Genomic DNA, 19,897 nt, shown 5'->3' on the forward strand with positions numbered 1-19,897 from the left:
TTTTAAAATGTTACAGATATATATTTAATATTAATAGCTATACTATATAGCTATAGTATGAGTGAATTTGAAGAGATGGCACACAGGGCATACAATAGGACTTCTACGAATGGCAACTGCAATGCAGCTTTCTGTGAGCCACAGAGTAAATATCAATGTCTTAAATAAATGTCCAGGCAGAGTTGTAATCTTCTGTTTTTCATTTTTTTTTCTTTAAAAGTACCCAGTGTAGAACTGTGCTTTGGCAGTCATATCAACTAGATAACATATCCTGAAAAGTGAAAAAGGGTGGGTGGGTGAGATGTACTCATGAGGTAGATAGGGTTTTGGACTGGAAAATGGTTAGTTTTAAAAAGTTTTCAAAAAAAATAATGGTATTTATGGGAAATGGGTCAGATTCTTCAAGGGCATACATGTGTGCGTGCACATGCACACACTCACACAGATTCCAACAGGAAAGAACAGACAAAACCAATCATGGGAAAAACTGCAATTCTTTAGTAAAGTGCAAGCCGTTTTATAAGAAAAACTGGAACATGGAATGGTAGTCTGGAACAAAAGGTTACAATTGGACGCAGTGTGGAACACACCTCCTCCCTGTATAAAAAAAGCATGTAAGAATATGCTGCTTTGGGATAACTTATGATATGACACTCTCACCAGAACATCCAAAACGGATAGAATGGCACAAAGAAGAGTTTCTCAATAGATTTATTTTTCAGATTCCACTACTGTGATGTGGGGAGCATAAACACAGGTTGTATTGTAACTATACAAAAGAGACTTTATCAAATGTTTAATATTCCAGAGGCTGGCTGCACATTCAAGAATGCAAAACCCAAGGACATTCAAACTGTTGCGAATAGGAAGACATGGAGCTCCCTTCTGTAAACATGAAGAACGCTGGTAAGCAAAGGATCCCTCTAATCCTTAAAACAAAAATAAAAAACTACTTACATTTTAGTTCTTTAGCAATTTAAATAAAAAAACTATTTACAGCTTAGTTCTCTAGCAATTGTACTTCTCCTTATTCCAAGTGCCTCAGGGCTGCACACTAGATGTGTGTGATTCAGTTTGGAATTCAGATTAAAATACTGAATGTTAGCTGATTTGGTAAAATCCAGGTATTCTGAATCAAAAACCAGGGATTCTGAATTTTTACTCCCCAGAACCAAAGTGAATCAAGGGGATCATCACACTAAAAAAAAAAAATCACACCCATTCCACCCAAACTAAGCAGGCAACACTGTTGCAACTTAGATCAACAGAACCAGTGTCATTCACAGCAGTTAGGCACTGGGTTCAGCCAGTGGGGAAACACAACAGAACCAAGCAGTACACAGACACAAGCACAAGGCATTCCTTTGCTTCAGGCTTGCACAGAAAACAATAGCTGAATTTTTCAGAAATACCCAGAACAAATTAGAGAATCAATTCACAATACAGGGAATTCCAATTTTTTTCTTATATTTTAAAAAAAAAATTACTGCATTTTTGTGGGGTGCACACCCCTACTGACACCATTCAAGTCCAATCTGTGAATCACTGTTTTTATTCCATTAATAGGCATATAATATTAATTTTACCCACTCATCCACTCTTATTTCCCTCCCATCGCCAAGCTTTAGACTTTAAGTACCTCAGGACAAAGAGCTATGGTTTCGACTTATGTTACTTTGTAAAATTGCATATAAATTGTTCACATAGTGCATAGTCTTGGAAATACCCCTTCTTATAAGAGTTAGACTTAATTGTTTAATTTCAGGCAGATTGCACAGCAACTCTCGTTCTAGATGGGCCTCTCTGTAGAACTGGAGTCTCAAATCCCAGGTTAGTTAGTTAGTGAAATAATAATCTGTGTTTATATACCGCCTTTCTGGACAGATTAATGCCCCACTCAGAGCAGTGAACAAGGTCAGTGTTGTTATTATCCCCACAATAGGCTGGGGAGCTGGGGCTGAGAGGAGTGGCTTACCTAAGGCCACCTGCTGAGTGCATGGCAATAGTGGGAGTCGAACCAGCAGAGTGCTGGCTCGAAGCCCAGCCACTATGCTACAATAGCTCTCGTTCTTGCACAAACCAGCTCTTTTGATTGAAAGGGGGGATGAATTTATGTTCCTGTAATCATTTTATATGGACTATTATACAAACAGAGAATTTAAGAGCACAGATACTCTTAAATCGGAGACGTCATCATTTCCCCCATTTTTCAAAGTATGGATTTCTTCTCAATCTTTTGCAAGTGAGTATTCATGGGATGAATTCTCTGAACCATTAGTAACAGACAACAATTACAGAAGTCTCATTAAGACAGTGACAGCTTACGTGCTTAGTGTAACATTTGAGCAGGAGAGTCTGCTGGATGCCTCATGCACAGAGAGAGAACAAAGCAGAGACTGTTCCTTTCTGAGGAAAAGTCTCATGCTCTGTCCAACAATGTCAACTGCTTTAGAAGTCAGGCATTTCACCCACCAACATTGCAACAACACAGAAGCCGCCAATATTCATTCTGCTTTCCAAGAGTGAAATCATGCAACATTGAAAAGGGCCAGTGGAAGCAGAGAAGAGGAAGCCTCAGAGCTGCATAGGAATGCAAAACACAAGCTACACTCACTATGAGAATTTTATGAAGCAAGAGATACAAGAGAGGACCTTTGGGATTACAAGAAACAGTCCAAAACTGTCTATAAAATCCAATTTCTAACAAGCACCACAATACTAGAGGGGGCCTGTGATTTTCATTTTCTTAATAACAAGCAGGGTTCATTTTGAGGGAGAACATGCAGGAATGCAATTCAGGCAGTTCTCCCAAGTCACGTGTCAGGTGGCCCCGCCTACCTGATTTTTGGCCATTTTGGACCCGTTTTGGCCTGGATTGGGGCCAAAATGGCCCAGATCGGGGTTGAAACATCCCAGATTGGGTTGGTGCCAGGCGGGAGAACCTTCCCCTGCCTGCTACCGATCCAGTCCTGCCCGTTTTGGTCTCCTTACTGCTTCCCCGTGACTCTCATGGTTATTCCTTTGCTCAGGTCCAGCAACCCCAGGAATGACTTTTCAAGGGTCAAAAGGGACTGCAGAAATGAACACAGGAAAACGGCCGTATTGGGTTGGCCATTTGGGGCCCATTTTGGCCAGGATCAGGGCCATAACTGCCAGGACTGAGTTGGTGCCTCGTGAGGGACCCCTCCCTTGCCCAACACTGACCCAATCTGGGCCATTTTAATAATAATAATAACATTCGATTTTGGGCCCATTTCCGCCTGGATTGGGCGGTTTCATCCTGAATTAGGGCAAAAACAGCCCAGTTCAAACCACTGCCAGGTGGGGGAACACTCTTCCATCTGGCAGCAGCCAAATCCCAGCCATTTCAGGCCAAATTTTGGGCCCAATTCAGGCCCAAAATGGCCAGGATCGGGCCTCTGGCGGGTGGTGGGTCACTCTCCTGCTCAGCAGCAGCCCAATCCTGACCATTTTGGGCCCCTTTTTGGCCTTTTTCAGCCCCTTTTTGCCATTTTGGTCCCAATTTCGGCCCAGCATGGCCAGGATTGGGTCCAAAACAGCCAGGATAGGTGATGTCAGGGGGTGTGGCATATGCAAATCAATTATGCTAATGACACACCTCTGGTGATGACAAGGGGTGTGGCATATGCTAATGAGTTATGGTAATAAGTTATGGTAATGAGTTCCTACAGCTCTTTTTCTACAAAATGACCCCTGATAACAAGTATAACATTTTTAACATGGATGATTCAGTTTCGTTTTCCCGGCCATGTCAGACGCTCCTCTCCACAGGTCCGGGAGGAAACGTCTGAGCAGCCAGACCGGGCAGTTGACCCGCGAGGGCTAACCCCCAGGACTCCCAGTGAGGGAGTCAGGGTCCGGGGCGCCGCAGGAAGAACCCCCTGGAAGCAATGCAAGGGGTAAATTGCCCATTTGCTCCAATGGAGGCCAGCAGACTTGCGCAGCACATCGTGTGCAGCCGGGCCATGGAGAACGGCAAAGAGCAGAACTAGGTGATAGCCTGTAAGTAAGCGAATCCCTTCTGTTACTACAAGCGTACGTGAAGGATTGGTGGGATCTGAAGCTAAGAAGGCTCGGGTTTCTTCCCCCTCACTGAGTTTCAGAACTTGGTCGGCGGTCTCCCCCCCCTAAAATGGCAACGAAAAAGCAGAGTCCCGCTTTGGGCAAGTCAATCTCGGCTGCCCTGCAGGGTAAAGGAGAATCTCTTGAGGATCTGGTGAAGTGGTCGGTGACTGAAGCCATAAAGCCCTTTGTTGACAAGCTAAATGAAACGGATCAAAGGGTTGGCTTAATTGAGAGCGAAGTGAAAACCATTAAGGAAACAGCGGGGGGGGGCAGAGAAGTCTGCTCGGGAAAATGCGTCACTCGTGAGGGCAACAAACAAAGAACTAAAGCTGGTGGAGAACCAGCTGATCGGGCTACAAGTGGAACGAGCACAGACAATTTTGCGTCTCCAGAACATGAAAGAGGAGGAAAATGAGAATTTGCAGGATCTGGTCTCGGAACTTTTAGCGACACCCGCGAGGGCAACTAAAGAAGAGTTAAAAAGCGCCATTTTGGAAGTCTGTCGGGCTTCTTCAAAATATGCAATGAAGCGTCAGCTGCCTCGCGAGATCATCATTGATTTCTCATCTAAGAGGATTCGGGACACTATCCTATATAATTCATACAATGCGGATCTGGACTTTCTGGGTAATAAGGTTAAGATATTGAAGGACGTTCCATTTTTAGCTCGGAAAAGAAGATTTAAATACAAAGGGTTTGCAGCTCTTCTGAGGAAACATGAAATAAAGTTCAAATGGTTATTTCCGGAAGGTATCTGGTTTAGTTACAAAGATCAAGCTTACAAGATAACATCAGAAGATCAGCTAAGAGACTTTGAGGGTCAGCATCAAGAATTCCAGCAAGATGCTAAACAAGAGGAAAAGGATTCCAAGTTTGAAGGGGGAGGGGAGGAGGGAACGAGCACGGCGACTGCAGCTGTTCAGAGAGAACTGCGTCCGAGGCCCGGGGGGGGGGGGGAGACCTAATTTTGATTGTAATCTGTATTTTGCAAGGTCTACCAATCTAACAGTATTTTACAAAGTTTTAATTTTAAACAATGGCAGTATGAAGGGAAAGCATTATTTGTAGATGTAGTGTTTGTGTTGTTATGTGCTGTTTTTTTTCTTTCCTTCCCTCTGCCCCCCTTCTTTCCTTTGTATTGTTAGTAATTAAAATAAAAAAACTTTATAAAAAAACATTTTAACATGGATAACGATTATAATAGCTTTTTCGTTCTTTTGAAGGTCTATTGTTAGTGTCCATTTTTGTTTATAAGCATCTGGTTTAGTTTTAGTAACGATCCAAGGGTTATTCAAAGTTCCAGTATGTTGTTTGATGTTTGTAATTTCAGTTTTTGGTAGGTCCTCAGAGGTCAAGGTATTCTGTTATGTTTTAATAACTCAGTCCATTTGTTAGTTTGGGAGATATTTGGTAGATGGGTTGTTGTTGTGTCTTAAAAATTGGATTGTTGAATCTTCGGATGTTGAGAGAAATTCTGTTCAGTTTTGAGTACATTCCAACGGTTTCCCCAAAGTTATAACTTAACAGAAGTTGCATTGCTAAATTAAATTGAACATTATTTGAGAGTTCACAGTAGTTTGTGATTGTTAGTTGTGGAATAAAAAAAGAAAAATAAAGGATATATTTTAAGGTTGGTATTGTAACCTAATGTTAAAATAATGAGAGATTTTTTTTCATTTTTTATTTTTATTGTTCATTTCATTTTATTTGTATGTATACATATGTATACATATAATTTGTTTTGTATATCTGAATATAACAATATATATGCCTCTTTTTTTCTTACTTCACTATATTTACATACACACTTAAACAGTAATTATAGCTATGCAACTATCAAGCAGTGTGACCCACTATTTATTAATTAGTTCACTAACAATAAACTTGTCTATTTAATGAAGCATAAGTACTAGGCGTATACATATTCTTTTGTTTACCCTTTCCTTTCTTTCAAAACAAACAAACAATATATCCCCCACTATGCCCACTCTCTCAATAAAACTGTATACTTTTTATGTTTTAGGTGGTCCCCCTCCCTCTTCCCCCTTATAGTGCAATATGCACTATAACTTTAATTTTTGTATAATTTAGACATAATGTTCCCTATTTCACTTTTTTTCTTTAGCATTAAACCCTTATATTTTTTTCATGTGTTGTACCAGATGGGTATTTTACTCCCTTTGTGTAGAGAAGGTGGTTGTTCCATTTTTCGCTTTGGGGATAGTTTGTCAAGTTCCATTGGAGTAGACATGTTTAAATCTTGCAATATTAATAGACCTGACTCATGATCTGAGATGATCTGAGTACAGTTTGTCTTTGTGTTTAAATTGTAGATTGGTGTAGTCTGACCATCTGTATTTGACTTGGGGGAATACATTATATTGGGTAATACATTATATTGAAATGCCCTGCCTAAGAACTTGAACCAGAGGAATTTCCTATGCTCAGCTTTGATTGCCAAATAAAAATAGGCATCCTTGAAGTCTAGGCCTGTAAACCAATCATCCTTGTTTAGAAAGGGAAGGATTGTAGAAAGGGTGACCATTTTAATAACAACAACAACAACAACATTCAATTTATATTCCGCCCTTCAGGACGACTTAACATCCACTCAGAATAGTTTACAAAGTATTTATTTATATCATATTTGTATTCCGCCCTCTCCACAAGCGGGCTCAGGGCAGATAACAACATTAAAAACATTTTAAAACGTTCCATATTAAAACAGCATATAAAAATAGCAGCACTCTTTGCCTGGCGGCAGCAATACAACTATTAATGAACAATACAGCAGTACAACTAGATATAGCAACATAGTAACAGCAGCTGAAAAACAAACAGTGGCGGGCAGCTTTCACAGGGAGGGGGTTAGATGTTGCATCCTCCGGTATGTCATTATTATCCTCACAACAACAACACCCTGTGAGGTTGGTGGGGCTGAGAGAGCTTCTAGAAGCTGTGACTGACCCAAGGTCACCCCGCTGGCTTCAAGTGGAGGAGTGGGGAACCAAACCTGGTTCTCCAGATTAGAGTCCCGCAGTCTTAACCACTACACCAAACTGGCTCTTAAATTTTGATACCTTGAGGAACCAATTTAGGCCCCTAAGATCCAAAATAGGGCATAATCTTCCATCTTTCTTGGGCACGTGGAATAATTTTGAAAAGAAGCCTGGTTCATTATATGCGTCCTGGATCTCTTCATCAGCTCTCTTCTTGAGAAGGGGCTGAATTTCATCCTCTAATTCAGGTAGTACACTATTGACAACCACAACGCAATCAGGTAGTGCCACAAACTCTAATCCGTAGTCATTTTGCACGATGGCTAAGACCCAAGAGTCGTATGTTACCGACTCCCACTCAGAAAAGAATGCTGCTAGACTGTCTGAGTAGCAAATGTCCAGGCTAGAAGTGGCATGAAGAAGTCAGACCTGCTTCCCATGTCCCTGAGACTCCTTGTGCTGAGGATTGGACTGCGATGCCTTAAGTTTATACAGTCCTCTTCTCCTAGATAGTTGAGGAGGATGGAAGGACCACTGAGGCTCCCCTTGAGGCTGGTGGTACTTCCTGTAGGGCTGGTCATAAAGAGGTGCCTCAGAAAGTACCTAGGTTTGAAGCTGCATTGTTTTGGCGGGATGATTCCGAGGGATTTCGCTGTTTGGTGATACTTTGGGACAAAGTATCATCTGCCCTAGAAGCAAACAGTGTAGAACCCTCAAAAGGCATCTTAGCCTTAGTTTCAGGTTAGAGCACTGTAGATCTGAGGCAGGAGCATTGCCTCATCAAGACAGCCCCAGCCATTCCTCTAGCCAATGCCATCTGGCATTTATTTGCTGATTAGATTTTTGAGGATGTAGTTAGAGATTCTCAGGTTAAGTGCAGACAAGGAATATTGTCATCTGCCTAGAGCATCTAACTTACTTACTTCTTTATCTGGAATGTGCACCAGGATGGTGTTGGCATTTAACCTCTTTGGTGACAAGAGAGGATGTAGGATGTTTAAATAATAAGGGCCGTGTATCCTGTTTTATTTTGTACATCAGCTCTATCTTCTTGGAAGTTACTGGGAGCTCTGCTGGTCATTGCCAGGTCTTAAGGATTACCTCATCCAAACTTTCAAACTTCTGAAGGTACTGGAACCGGTTCATCCTCGTCTTCAGAGTAGTATGGCTCTTGAAGCTGAAGCAGAGAGGGTGGTGGAAGCCAGCCCCTGCCCAAATAGGTAGAAGGTCTCAGATCTGAACTGCGAAAACCCGTACAGCCTGCAAGCCACTGGCAATGATAGGTGGGGGCACACCATACGCATGGTGATGTTGTGCTGCATATGAATGTCTTGATTCCGATGGTCTTCGGTCACCAGAGGCATGCTGATTCACTTTGGATCCAATCAGCTCTTGGTTTCACTCTTCCAGCAGGTCTCACAAGCTCCAGCTCTATACTTTGAAGCAGTTTATTTTACTTATTTATATTGTATTTGTATTCCGCCCTCCCTGCGAGCAAACTCAGGGCAGATAACAACATTTAAAACATTCCACATTGAAACGTTTAAAAGCATCATACAAAAATATAAAAATAGCAGCACTCTTTTTCCTGGTGGTGGCAATACAATCAATAACAAATAACACAACAGTACAATTGAACATAGCAGCAGCTTAAGAACAGTGGTGGGCAGTTCTCATAGGGAGGGGGGTAGATGTTATATCCTCCAGCCAGCAGAGGCCCAGCCTCAGCCATAAGCCTGGCAGAACAACTCTGTCTTACAAGCCTGGCGGAAAGGTAGTAGATCCCGCTGGGCCTTGGTTTCAGTAGACAGAGCGTTCCACCAGGTAGGAGCCAGGACTGAGAAAGCTCGGGTCGAGGCCAGGCGGGCCTCCTTGGAGCCAGGGACTGATAACAATTGCTTTCCTCCTGATCGGAGGGTCTTCTGGGGAATATACAGGGAGAGGCGGTCCCTCAGGTACGCTGGCCCCAGTCTGCACAGAGCCTTAGAGGTCAATACCAAGACCTTGAACCTGATCCAATACTCCACTGGCAACCAATGCAGCTCGCGCAATATTGGTGTAATATGCGCCCTACTTGGTGCTTTCATAATGATGCACGCCGTTGCATTTTGCACCAGCTGTAATCTTCGGGTCAGGCTCAAGGATAGGCCTGCGTAGAGCGAGTTACAGTAATCTAACCTAGATCTGTTGCCTGGATCACTGTAGTTAAGTCACAGGTAGACAGGTAAAGGACAATTAGCTTGGTCTGCCACAGGTGGAAAAAAGAAGACCTGACAACCACTGTGACCTGTCCCTCCATTTTCAGGGAGGCATCTAGGATCACCCCCAGGCTCTTAACCCTCAGAACTGGCACAAGCTGTGCCCCATCGAGGGCCGGGAGCCAGAGTTCCAAATCCATTCCTCCATGGCTCAAGTACAGGACCTCCGTCTTTGTTGGGTTCAGTTTCAGTCGACTGTTTCAACCAATCAGTCACGGCTGCAAACACATGTTCCAGGACATCTGGGGCTGAGCCGGGCCAGCCGTCCATCATCAGATATAGCTGGGTGTCATCTGCATATTGATGACACCCAAGCCCGAAACTTCGCACCAACTGGGCAAGGGAGTGCATGTAGCTGTTAAACAGTAAAGGGGAGAGTATTGCCCCCTGTGGGACCGTGCACACCAATGGGTGACGGGGTGACAATTTCCCCCCAAGCGCCACCTTCTGTCCCCGACTGTGGAGAAAAGAGACAAGCCACTGTAAGGCAGTCCCTCGTATCCCCACATCGGCGAGGTGGTGAGTCAGAAGACCATAATCAACGATGTCAAACACTGCTGACAAATCCAATAATATCAGCAGCGCTGAACCACTTCGGCCCAGATGTCTGCGAAGGTCATCCGTGAGGGCGACCAGCAGCGTCTCCATCCCATGTCCTGGCTAGAAAGGGATCTAGGGCCGAGATGTCATTCAGAAAACCCTGTATCTTTCCCACTGCTGCCTGTTCAATCACCTCTCCCAGAAACGGGAGATTCGAGACGGGGCGATAATTGACCAGGTCAATGGGGTCCAGTGATGTTTTCTTCAGGAGAGGTCTCACCACGGCTTCCTTTAGTGGCCCGGGAAAACCCCCGGTGCCCAAGGACATGTTAACAATGGTCTCCAACGAGGACCGCTGACCATCCGCACTGGCCTTTACCAGCCACAATGGGCATGGGTCCAGGGGGCACGTGGTGGGCCTAACTGATTGCAGGGTCCTGTCAATCTCTTCCCCAGAGAGTGGACTGAACTGATCAAATATTGACCCCAAAGACGGCTAAGGGGTCTCTAGTTCCTTCACTGTATCAACTGTGGCTGGCAAGTCATGGTGGAGAGACAAAAAAATTTCAGCAAAAAAGCTCCCAAAAGCCTCAGAGCTGATGTCCGAATTCTGAATTTGGCAGCCTCCCACTGGGAGGGAGACTAGTGACTGAACCACATTGAACAATTTTGCTGGGCATGAGCTAGCTGAAGCGATGGAGGCTGTATAAAACTCCTTCTTCACAGCCTTCACCGCCATCTCATAGGCTTTCATGCAAGTCCAAAAATACATTTCTTTTACTTATCCAAATTATCTTTAAGAAACAAGTCACACACATGCCCTAGCTACTTAAGGAAGCCTTCTGAAAAGACAAAATAAGGAAGGTACACTGTAAGAAACATAATTAGAATTATACAAGTAAGAAAGGTTTTACTTACGTTTTTTGAAAAAAAGCCATAGATTAAGCCATTTTTTACCATTTGGGGTATTAAAATAAATTGAATCCACCACATCAGAAACCAAATAAGGTACCTAAAACAGATTAGTGATATATTCTGGACTCCAACAGACATATGACTTAAATGAAAAATAGCAACTAAGGGAAGCCTCCACACACACGCGCATAAATTTATTCAGTTTGCAAACGTACCTCCTCCGTACATTACTGCCAGCATGATGGAGGAGATCCAGGACACTTTGCTGCTAGAAGCATCAAAGATTTGCTCTATCTCTTTGAAGAATACTGTGATGGATTTTGGAAATGCATAGGAAAAGCCAATTGAGATAAAGGCACCGACAACTACGGCCCAACCCCAACCTCCTTCTGGAGGCGTGTATCCCACAGGACCTCCAATTGCTGCTGGCATCTTGATCCAAAGGGTAATAATTCAACTAGGAATCAAAGATCTGCAAAGAAAACAGAACAAAATAGTTAGGATTGCTAAAGTTCCTTGGGTGTTTTTAGTCTCTCAAAATAACCAAGTGCTGCATGCAAAGACTTCCCTCAATTTCTACCCAAAGGATGATAGAAATTGATGGTTTGTCAGAATGAAACTCAGCACTTGCACTTTGAACCCCAGTGCTTTTTGTGACAGCTGTAAAGTCACAACCAGGCTAATATCTATTTGAATTATATACCAATTTTAAGCAATTACCAGTTGGTTAGGCTCTTGCACATTTATGCCAGGTGACACTGAAAGCCACCGTGAGCACTTATCTGGAAAGGCATGGGACGTCAAAACTCAATTTCAACAGCTCAAGATTGTGAACCTGATCCCAATTAAAGATCAGCAGGAAAAGACTACTGTTAAGAGTCTAAGAGAAGCTCAACTTTAATCATTTTTATAGGCAATATTCAGTTTCAGAGTTTTGTATGGTTCCCCCCCCCCACACACACACACCTTTTTTTGGCATAGAAGTTCTGAGTATCTTGAAAAGATTGAATGGGTGCATTTGCAACTTGCTGTACCTATTGGCTCCCTCATCACCACCAGTATTAACTAAATCTGACAAGTATGTTTTAGAAATACTGTATTTTTAGAGATACTGTATTTCCATTTTCAACTACAACCACCACCTATGCTGGGTGGATACAGATGCATGTTCACTTCAGTAATATGCCCATAACTATAAGGTATAAAGAGTGAATGGTAGCTGGGAACTGCAAAATAAATTCAAAGCTTTTTCACACAGGCATTTTAAAAGTTTAGCTATTAAAATAACAGAGCTGCAAAATTACTGAATTTCAACTCTACAGCACATAGACAGCACAAATGCCAGTTAGCAGAGACTTGTGCAGGGTTTATTTTAGACTTTAGACATGTGAGGAGGTTAATAGAAGCGTTAACCTGTTTATAGTCACCACTAAGACAGCAGTTAAAGTCATGAGAACCAGTTGCCCATGAGTGGTTGAGTGCAACATGTGGCATAACTGAACTCAAGTAGTCTTGATTCCTTGGGTTGTTGTGAGCATATAATAAATATAATCAGAGGCTGTGATACAGTTAAAATCACACTGATTCTCCACCCCCACTATGCATGCAGAGACTCTACCATCAAAATAGCCAAGAGTTGGAAGAAGCCTCCCTATCTCCCAAAAAGATCATGTGAATCAACCTTTAGCCACTGTCCAGGCACTACTTGGGTCTGAACAGCATCTTTTAAGTTCTAATATCCATATTAGTCCTTAGTATCACAGCAGAGAAAGGCACAAGCCCATACAACAGATTTTTTAAAAAAAATAGGCAGGACTATTCATGTGTTTTAGAAATAGTCCATCACTTTTATAGGACTACTGATACTTTCATACCCACAACAGACACAAATGGTACATTTTCCTACATTCTGCAAAATGCTTTCCTCCTTGTCATCCCCCATCATTCTCTTGGTTCTTTGAGCTACTACTGCTCTAGAAAAGTGCACTTGTATTAATTTTAGTTCTAAAATCACCTTTCTGTGATTTTAAGAACCCATTTTAGCAAATGCTCACAACTCTCCGTGAAAATATCTCTCAGAAGTGTCCATATTAGATATCTGATGCTCATATGCTAGCAACAGTTCTCAATGTTGTCAATGCAAACTGTTTCCTGTATGCCTTTTGTTTTCAGAGGTTATCACATTACTCTAGACTCCCATTGACCTGCATGTAGGGCTACAGAGATCTTCTGGCTGAAATATCGTATTTAGCTGGGAAGTACAAAGATGATCCTCAAGAAAGACCATTTCTTGAGCTAAAGAATGTGATGCAAATGAGTGAACACTTGGGAAGCTTACATTGTCTGATAGAAAGCACTGTTTGTTTGACTATTTACCTGAAAGGCATGAAGTCCTCTCCATCTATCGGTGTCAAACATTACTCCTACTCTTCCAAATCCCAAGATTTACATAAAAGGTTTCAAAAGCAGCAGTGGGGTGTGTGCGTGCATGTTGCTGAACGCTACTACTGAAACGGGGAAGCAGAGAAGACACTGCATTAGTAGGGATATTGTGTTAGAAAACATCCTTCCCTCGTGCTGAAATGTCCAAGTGCCTTAATCGCAGACCCTTTATAATCATTTTTGAAGAGTCCCCTAAAGGTTAGTGAACAAATCTAAATTTAGAAGTGACCAATAACAAAGGAAAATAGGCTTCATCGGGATTCTTGCATGTGCAGAATGCAGCTTGTGCAAATGTTTTAGTGGCTGCCTCCACTCCAGTTTTCTCCTCTGACCTCTCAATGAAACAAGCAAGTTTAAGCATCCCAGAAATATTTTGGATGCACATCTTAACATGATAGGGGAGACTGTGTCAATGAAGCTGAAAGCAACACCATTATGAGCACAGATGCAGTCAAGAGTCTAAACTCCTAGCAGAGTCACTCAGGATGGAATGATTAAAGCTGAGACACCAGACTAAGATGCACCCACCCTCTTCAAGAATCATCGGTCACATCAGCGGAAGAGAACTGACAGTTCCAGTGGTGAAGGGGGTAGAGTAATAATTGAAGGCTAGCAATTGGGCAGCAGCAGTGAAAAGTGACACTAGCAGAAAGTCTTTTATAGACAACAGTAATGACACTTCAGCTAATCCTAGTTACTACTAGGGCTGTGCACCCGAAAAAAAAACCCAAAGCAGGAAAATGATTTGTAATAACCCGAAAGCCAAAGCAGCAAGCTGCTTCAGATTCGGGTATTTAAATCGCTTCAGTATGCTCTGTAAAGATTCAGAGTATGCCGAAGTGAGGGAGGATGCTGTTTCCCAGCCCGCACACTCCACCCCCACCCTACCCCATTTAGCCCCCCATCCCCCACCCCACTTACCTGTCCATGAAAGACCACAGCCGCTACCTCCACAGTGGCCATGCCACCACCTCCGCCACTGCTGGGAAGGCCCAGGTAATTGGGGTGGTGAAACGGAACTCCTTTAAAAGGCCCTGAAGCGTCCCAAAGCTATCGAACCGCTTCGGAAAGCTTTGATTCGGGACAGCATGCTGCCCCCAATTCAGGAAACACGAATCTTTATGGATTGGGTCTGATTCGAGCATTTTTCTCCAAATCAGAAACCAAAGCGCACACCCCTGGTTACTACTGCACAGGATGCAGCAATGGCAAACCACTTCTAATCATCTCATACCTCAAAAACCCTATGATGAGAGAACCAAAAATGAAAGAAGACATACTGCTAGAGGGCAGGACCCCCATGCTGAAAGGCACTCAGCTATTGGGGAAGAGCAGAGGCCAAGTATGAACTGTGGTGTTGGTTAATGAAGCAACTAGATTAAAGTAGAAAAGTTATCCAGCTACTGATATGAACAGTGGCTAATGGAATGTCCAAAGCTGAATAACAAAATTGAGACTTGGAAGGGCATCCATGAAGAAACTGATAAAAGATCCTTAAGTGTAAGGAAGAGTTGCAGGAGGCCAAGATCAAGAAAATCCATAGTACAGCATTCCTCATTATTATGTATGGATATGAAAGCTGGCCAATGAAGAAAGATAATAGGAAGAAAATTGACTCATTTGGAATGTGTTGGATCAGCTTTATGGATACTATGGATCACCAAAGAGACAAATAAGGGGACACCTAGAAGCTAACATGAGCTGGACTCAAGGAAGCCACAGCCTTCAGTTTCTAAGAACTGAGAAAGCCTGTCAATGCTAGGACATTTTGTAGGTTATTAATTCACCGGGTTGCAATAAGTTGGAAGCAACTTGATGGCACATATCATATAGAGAGAAATATAGAAGTTAGAAGATCTCATTCATTACTTGAATTCATAACCATTTGCTTAGTAGTTACATCTAAGGTACAGCACATAGATGGCCCTAAAGCCCCAAATCATGAAGACTCTGAGGTGTTTGTGTGTGTAGACAACAAAATACTTATGCAGCAGTTTACTTGGACAAAATGTACCTTTGGTTTTCTGTAAGAAAAGTAGAAACATGGAAAAGCAAAAGCCTGGGACAGAAACTTTTTTGGTAACCCACCTTGAGTTTCATTAGAACATAAGAAGAGCCATGCTGGATTAGATCAAATGCCCATCTATTCCAGCATTCTCTTCGCTCAGGGGCTGCCCACAAATTGAATGATTGCAACAACATCTTCCCACCAGTGTTCCCTAGCAACTGATATAAACAAGGCATACTGCCTCTGGTATTGGAGGGAGCAGATATACATCATGACTAGCAGACAATGACAGCTCTATCCTCCAAGAATTTGTCCACTGTCCTTTTAAATCCTTCTAGATTGTTGACCATCACCCCATCTTATGGCAGGTTGCTCCACAAGTCAACTATGAACTGTGTGAAGCAGTGCTTCCTTTTGTCTGTCTTGAAACTCCCATCCACCAGCTTCAGTACATGACTTCAAATTTTCTCTCTCATAATACTAGACATAACAAGGAAGGTTGGCTATAAATAAAGTAAGTAAATAAATCTGGATTTTAGAACTGTCTTCTATATAGACATACAAAAATATTTGGATATGATCCAACTTTAGCTTAAGAGACATTTTAACAAAAAATCAGAATGCACAGAAAGAATGTTCTACTGATACCTACTCTTCCTGCACAAAACTAGTAGCGCTCCCAAAAGTGTTTTCACAGTGTTTGTGCATTTATTACATAAGGTGTGCCCTCATGGGAATAACTGCACTGTGCATTAAACCCAGCTATTAAACAAATGTATGTGGGTTAGGTTTGCAGGTTGTATGGATGCCACATATGGGAACATGGTTATCAGAGTATCAGCGTGGACTCTGGATACCAAATCCACAGCAACACTGCAACAATGAAGGGGGGAAGACAAATTCCAAGAGCCAAGGTTTAAAATACTGTAACAAAAAAATCTAATGTCAGAATGCATCTTTAGTTTCATGACAAACAGTTAACATGGTGTTGCAGCTTCAGAACACAAAACAGAGCAAATAAATTTTACAGATGGAAAGAAGATTGTAAAATATTGTGGTTCCTCCCGGTATTGTTTTGCTTATAAATACGTTGACGTGTTTCATTTCTGTTGTTCAATATATTTGCTACTATAGGTTTAAATGCAGGTCTCTGAAGTAAGGGGGGGGGGGGTCCTTACTTCATGCAGAGCATAAATCTAACTTTTAAAACTGGCACAAATTATACTATATTGGCATTCCCAGTCAGCATACTGAAATGATAATGGAAAACAGGATTTGGTTGTGATCTTTTAAAAGATCTAGCTCTCCTATTTCATCTTGTATAGGTAATGTAATTTACATTTGATTAGATTCACTTCCCTACATTCAGCCCAAGAAGGAAAACAGAAACAGCATTTAAAATACTTGCTGCCTGAAGATTAGGGCTTATGTATGTCTTTTGGATTACAGCCTCTATGCAAATATGTGACTACTTATTTGAGATCCATACCTGTAAAATGTTACATTGAACATTAGGATTCCTGCGCTCTGGTTTGGTTCACACAAAAGCAATCTTACAAGTACACAAATGGTCACAGAATGGTCTTGTGTTATTTCAAAGTTTAATAGTAAACTTCATTTCTCACTCAGACTGCAAACTCTCTTAAAATTTACAACTCAGTACAGGCTTTATGTTAAAATATTTTATTTTTAAAAAGAGTTAGGCGTATCTAACCAAATTTATGATTAGAACAGTTTCTACTAGGGCCCATTTCACATTTCTGTTTTAACCTGGTTGTTATCCATTGCTGCTCTGAATTCATGTAAAGTGATGTGGGGGGCAGCAGTTTCAAACAGTATTTACATCTATTTGTGAAGCATATGTAAATCACTGTGGTCGGTTCAGAAAGTGCAGATTTACCTGGCACCTAAAGTGGCTACCTCCCTTCCCTGAGCCACAAGGGTGTTTGCAATTTAAGAACTAGCACAAAAATATCACAACTACATTGTAATGGTAGTATGTTCTCTGAATTCCCTGCTTTCATTTTTTTAAAAAAGTTAATCTCTAGCCCCTTCCCTTGTGGAGACATACGAAAAATTTCCACAACAAGCAGTCAAAACAATCTATAAAGGCTGTGTGAAAAGGACCTAAATGTTCCAGACTTGGCAAACAAGGACTTTCTTTGACACAGAACTTGCCACAGATTTCTGGTCTAAAAGCATCAAGATACTTAACCAGCTGCTTTCTATACTGGCTTCAATACTAAATTGAGCTTTTGAACACAGTTATGAAATTGAGAGAAACTGGGAAGAAGTTGGGTTACGGTTAGCTTTTTATTGTGATGACAATGAGCTAGTTACCCATATTCAATTCTTAACATGGCCAAATAGGTAGATACTTAAATCCAGCAACTGGAGCCATGTACAGACAAGACAGATCTTTTTACAAACCTAAAGAAAATCCCAGGTTTGCAGAAAAAATCTGAAATCTGTATTTAAAAAAATACCACGGAGGGTTAAGCGCCCACAAATGATCGAAGCAGCACCTGTAGCTTTAAGAAATAAATGCCATTAGTGGCTGCTGCTGGGCAACCACACAATACTGTTAGCCTCCAACCCTTCATTCCTGCAAGTAAAAGGCAGGGCCCTTTCCAAGGCTGTTTTGGCCTTTGAAGGAAGACTACTTGGGGTCCAGCCCAGTAACATCCACCACGTGACTTGCATGACTCATCCAGGCCTGGCTGCTTGCTACCATTCAACAGCAACCATCCCACAAAAGCCAGTATGTGTAGAGATTAGAATTTGCGACTAGAATCTAGGAGATCACACTGAATGCCCACACTGCCATGAAACCTCACTGGGTGAATTTGGCCCAATTACACATCCTGTTAATGATAGGACATTTTGGAGGTCTTTCCTTCATAGGGTCACTCACACTCACACACACACACCTTCAGCCCAACTTGTGAGAGTTGTTGTGAGGATACACCACATTGGTTCTCAGACTCCTGTATTCTTAGGGTTACCAGTCACCCCGCTCCCACCCTCCTCTACCCGCCCAGCTTACCTGGCTGGCAGTGAGGAAAGCAGGGGAATGTGCCTCCTGGGGCACGCTCCTGGGCAGCACACTGCAGTGGGCCAATTTCAGCCCAAAACAGGCCTTATTTAAGGCCCACTGCAGAGCGCAGGAGCACTCCAGGCCTGACACGGCACCCTGGGAGAGCTCCCACACTCTGCAGTAGGGCTATTTCAGCCTCAAACTGGCCAAAATTGGCCTGCTGTAAAGCACGTGAGCACTCCAGGGGCGGCATGTGACCTGTATGATGACATCATTTCCCGGAAATGATACCATCATGTAGCCCCAGGAGCGCTCAAGAGGACATCTGTAAGATAAGTGCCCGGTCTTCCACCTCTCACCCAGAGGGTAAGGGGACCTGGTAACCTTATGTATACTGTATGGTCGAGTGGAAGAAAATTTGGTTCTTGGGAAATAATTTGATGTGCTTTATCCAACTACCTTCTGTCTTCCAAGAGTTCAGCAGAAATTGCTCCTATGGCAACAAGGTTTCTTTATAACTACAAGACCTAGAAACATACGGCAGCTTCTTTAAGAAAGCTAGTGAATTTGCTACGGGGTACTCCAGAATAAATTGCTCACCTGCTTAGAATCCCTATTCCCCAATTAATGGTCAATCTATTTCTTATATCTATTGGATAATGCATTTCTAACAGCTTTATGTATTTATTTATTAGATTTATTCTAACACCCTGACAGTTGTATCCAAATTGTCTTACAGCATCATAAAAACACAAGGTATAACACAGTATAAATTACAGCACAACATAAATCCATCATCATAATTTAAAGATGCTAGGCAATATTCTACTCAGAAAAATAAACCAAAGGTCTGCAGGATGAAACTCACTAGGCAAGAAAGAATTGCTTATGTGTGAAGATACTCCCTCGAATATGCTCATGAGCCATAAAACTTTAAAGGTCAACTTGTTTCCAATCAAAATTCTAACTAAAACGCAGTGGAGCAAAGTGGTAGTAAAGCCTTACTAGGATGGAGTGCAGCTGGTATACTAAGTGAAGTTGGTAAAAAGCACTCCTAACAATGTCTGTCAATCTTTGCACTGAGAAAAATTTTCAAAAGTATGATCCTGATCCTTTAAGGTGACTGTGATCCCATTCAGGAATACTCGCTACCTTCTCCAGCACTGAACCATCCCACTGCTGCCCATTGAATTCTGATTGCCTCCACAGTGCATAAAGAATGAGTTGTGTGAGGGTGCCTAGTTTGCAGTCCGCTTGACCATACTGGCATGGAAGGAAAAGTTAGACAACTATCCCATAACTTCACAAGTCACATGGACCTAGGGACAGTTTCTGAAGAAGGCAGAGTCTAACAGTTGCTGTTTTAGAACTGCTGGAATTGCATCTTCTGATACCACATTATTTTTTGGCCTCTGGCTGTTTATAAGCTTCCATGAGAGGCCTAGATCAACCAGGCAAGTTGTGGTATGTTTTGGGCCAAGTATCCCAAACTTGACAAAAAGATGCCTTGGTATTTGGTATTGGAAAAGATATATGGATGGAATTACCCCCCTTTTTATAGTACAATTGTTTGCGTTCTTTGTTTTTGTGAAACACTAGTAATGACAAAACA

The 19,897-nt window shown here is 42.2% G+C and overlaps 1 protein-coding gene across 1 annotated transcript in view; it reads right to left on the minus strand.

Moving 5' to 3' along the window:
- The window catches only part of SLC16A1 (solute carrier family 16 member 1), a 76,782-nt gene that overhangs the window by 17,331 nt on the left and 39,554 nt on the right, over positions 1-19,897 (minus strand). The window contains exon 2 of the mRNA XM_054980826.1: positions 11,014-11,270. Within this exon, the coding sequence (XP_054836801.1) occupies positions 11,014-11,230 (217 nt within the window). The 5' untranslated portion in view covers positions 11,231-11,270. The remainder of the gene's footprint in view (positions 1-11,013; positions 11,271-19,897) is intronic.

The sequence above is a fragment of the Eublepharis macularius genome, chromosome 5, assembly GCF_028583425.1.
Source record: "Eublepharis macularius isolate TG4126 chromosome 5, MPM_Emac_v1.0, whole genome shotgun sequence".
NCBI lineage: Eukaryota > Metazoa > Chordata > Lepidosauria > Squamata > Eublepharidae > Eublepharis > Eublepharis macularius.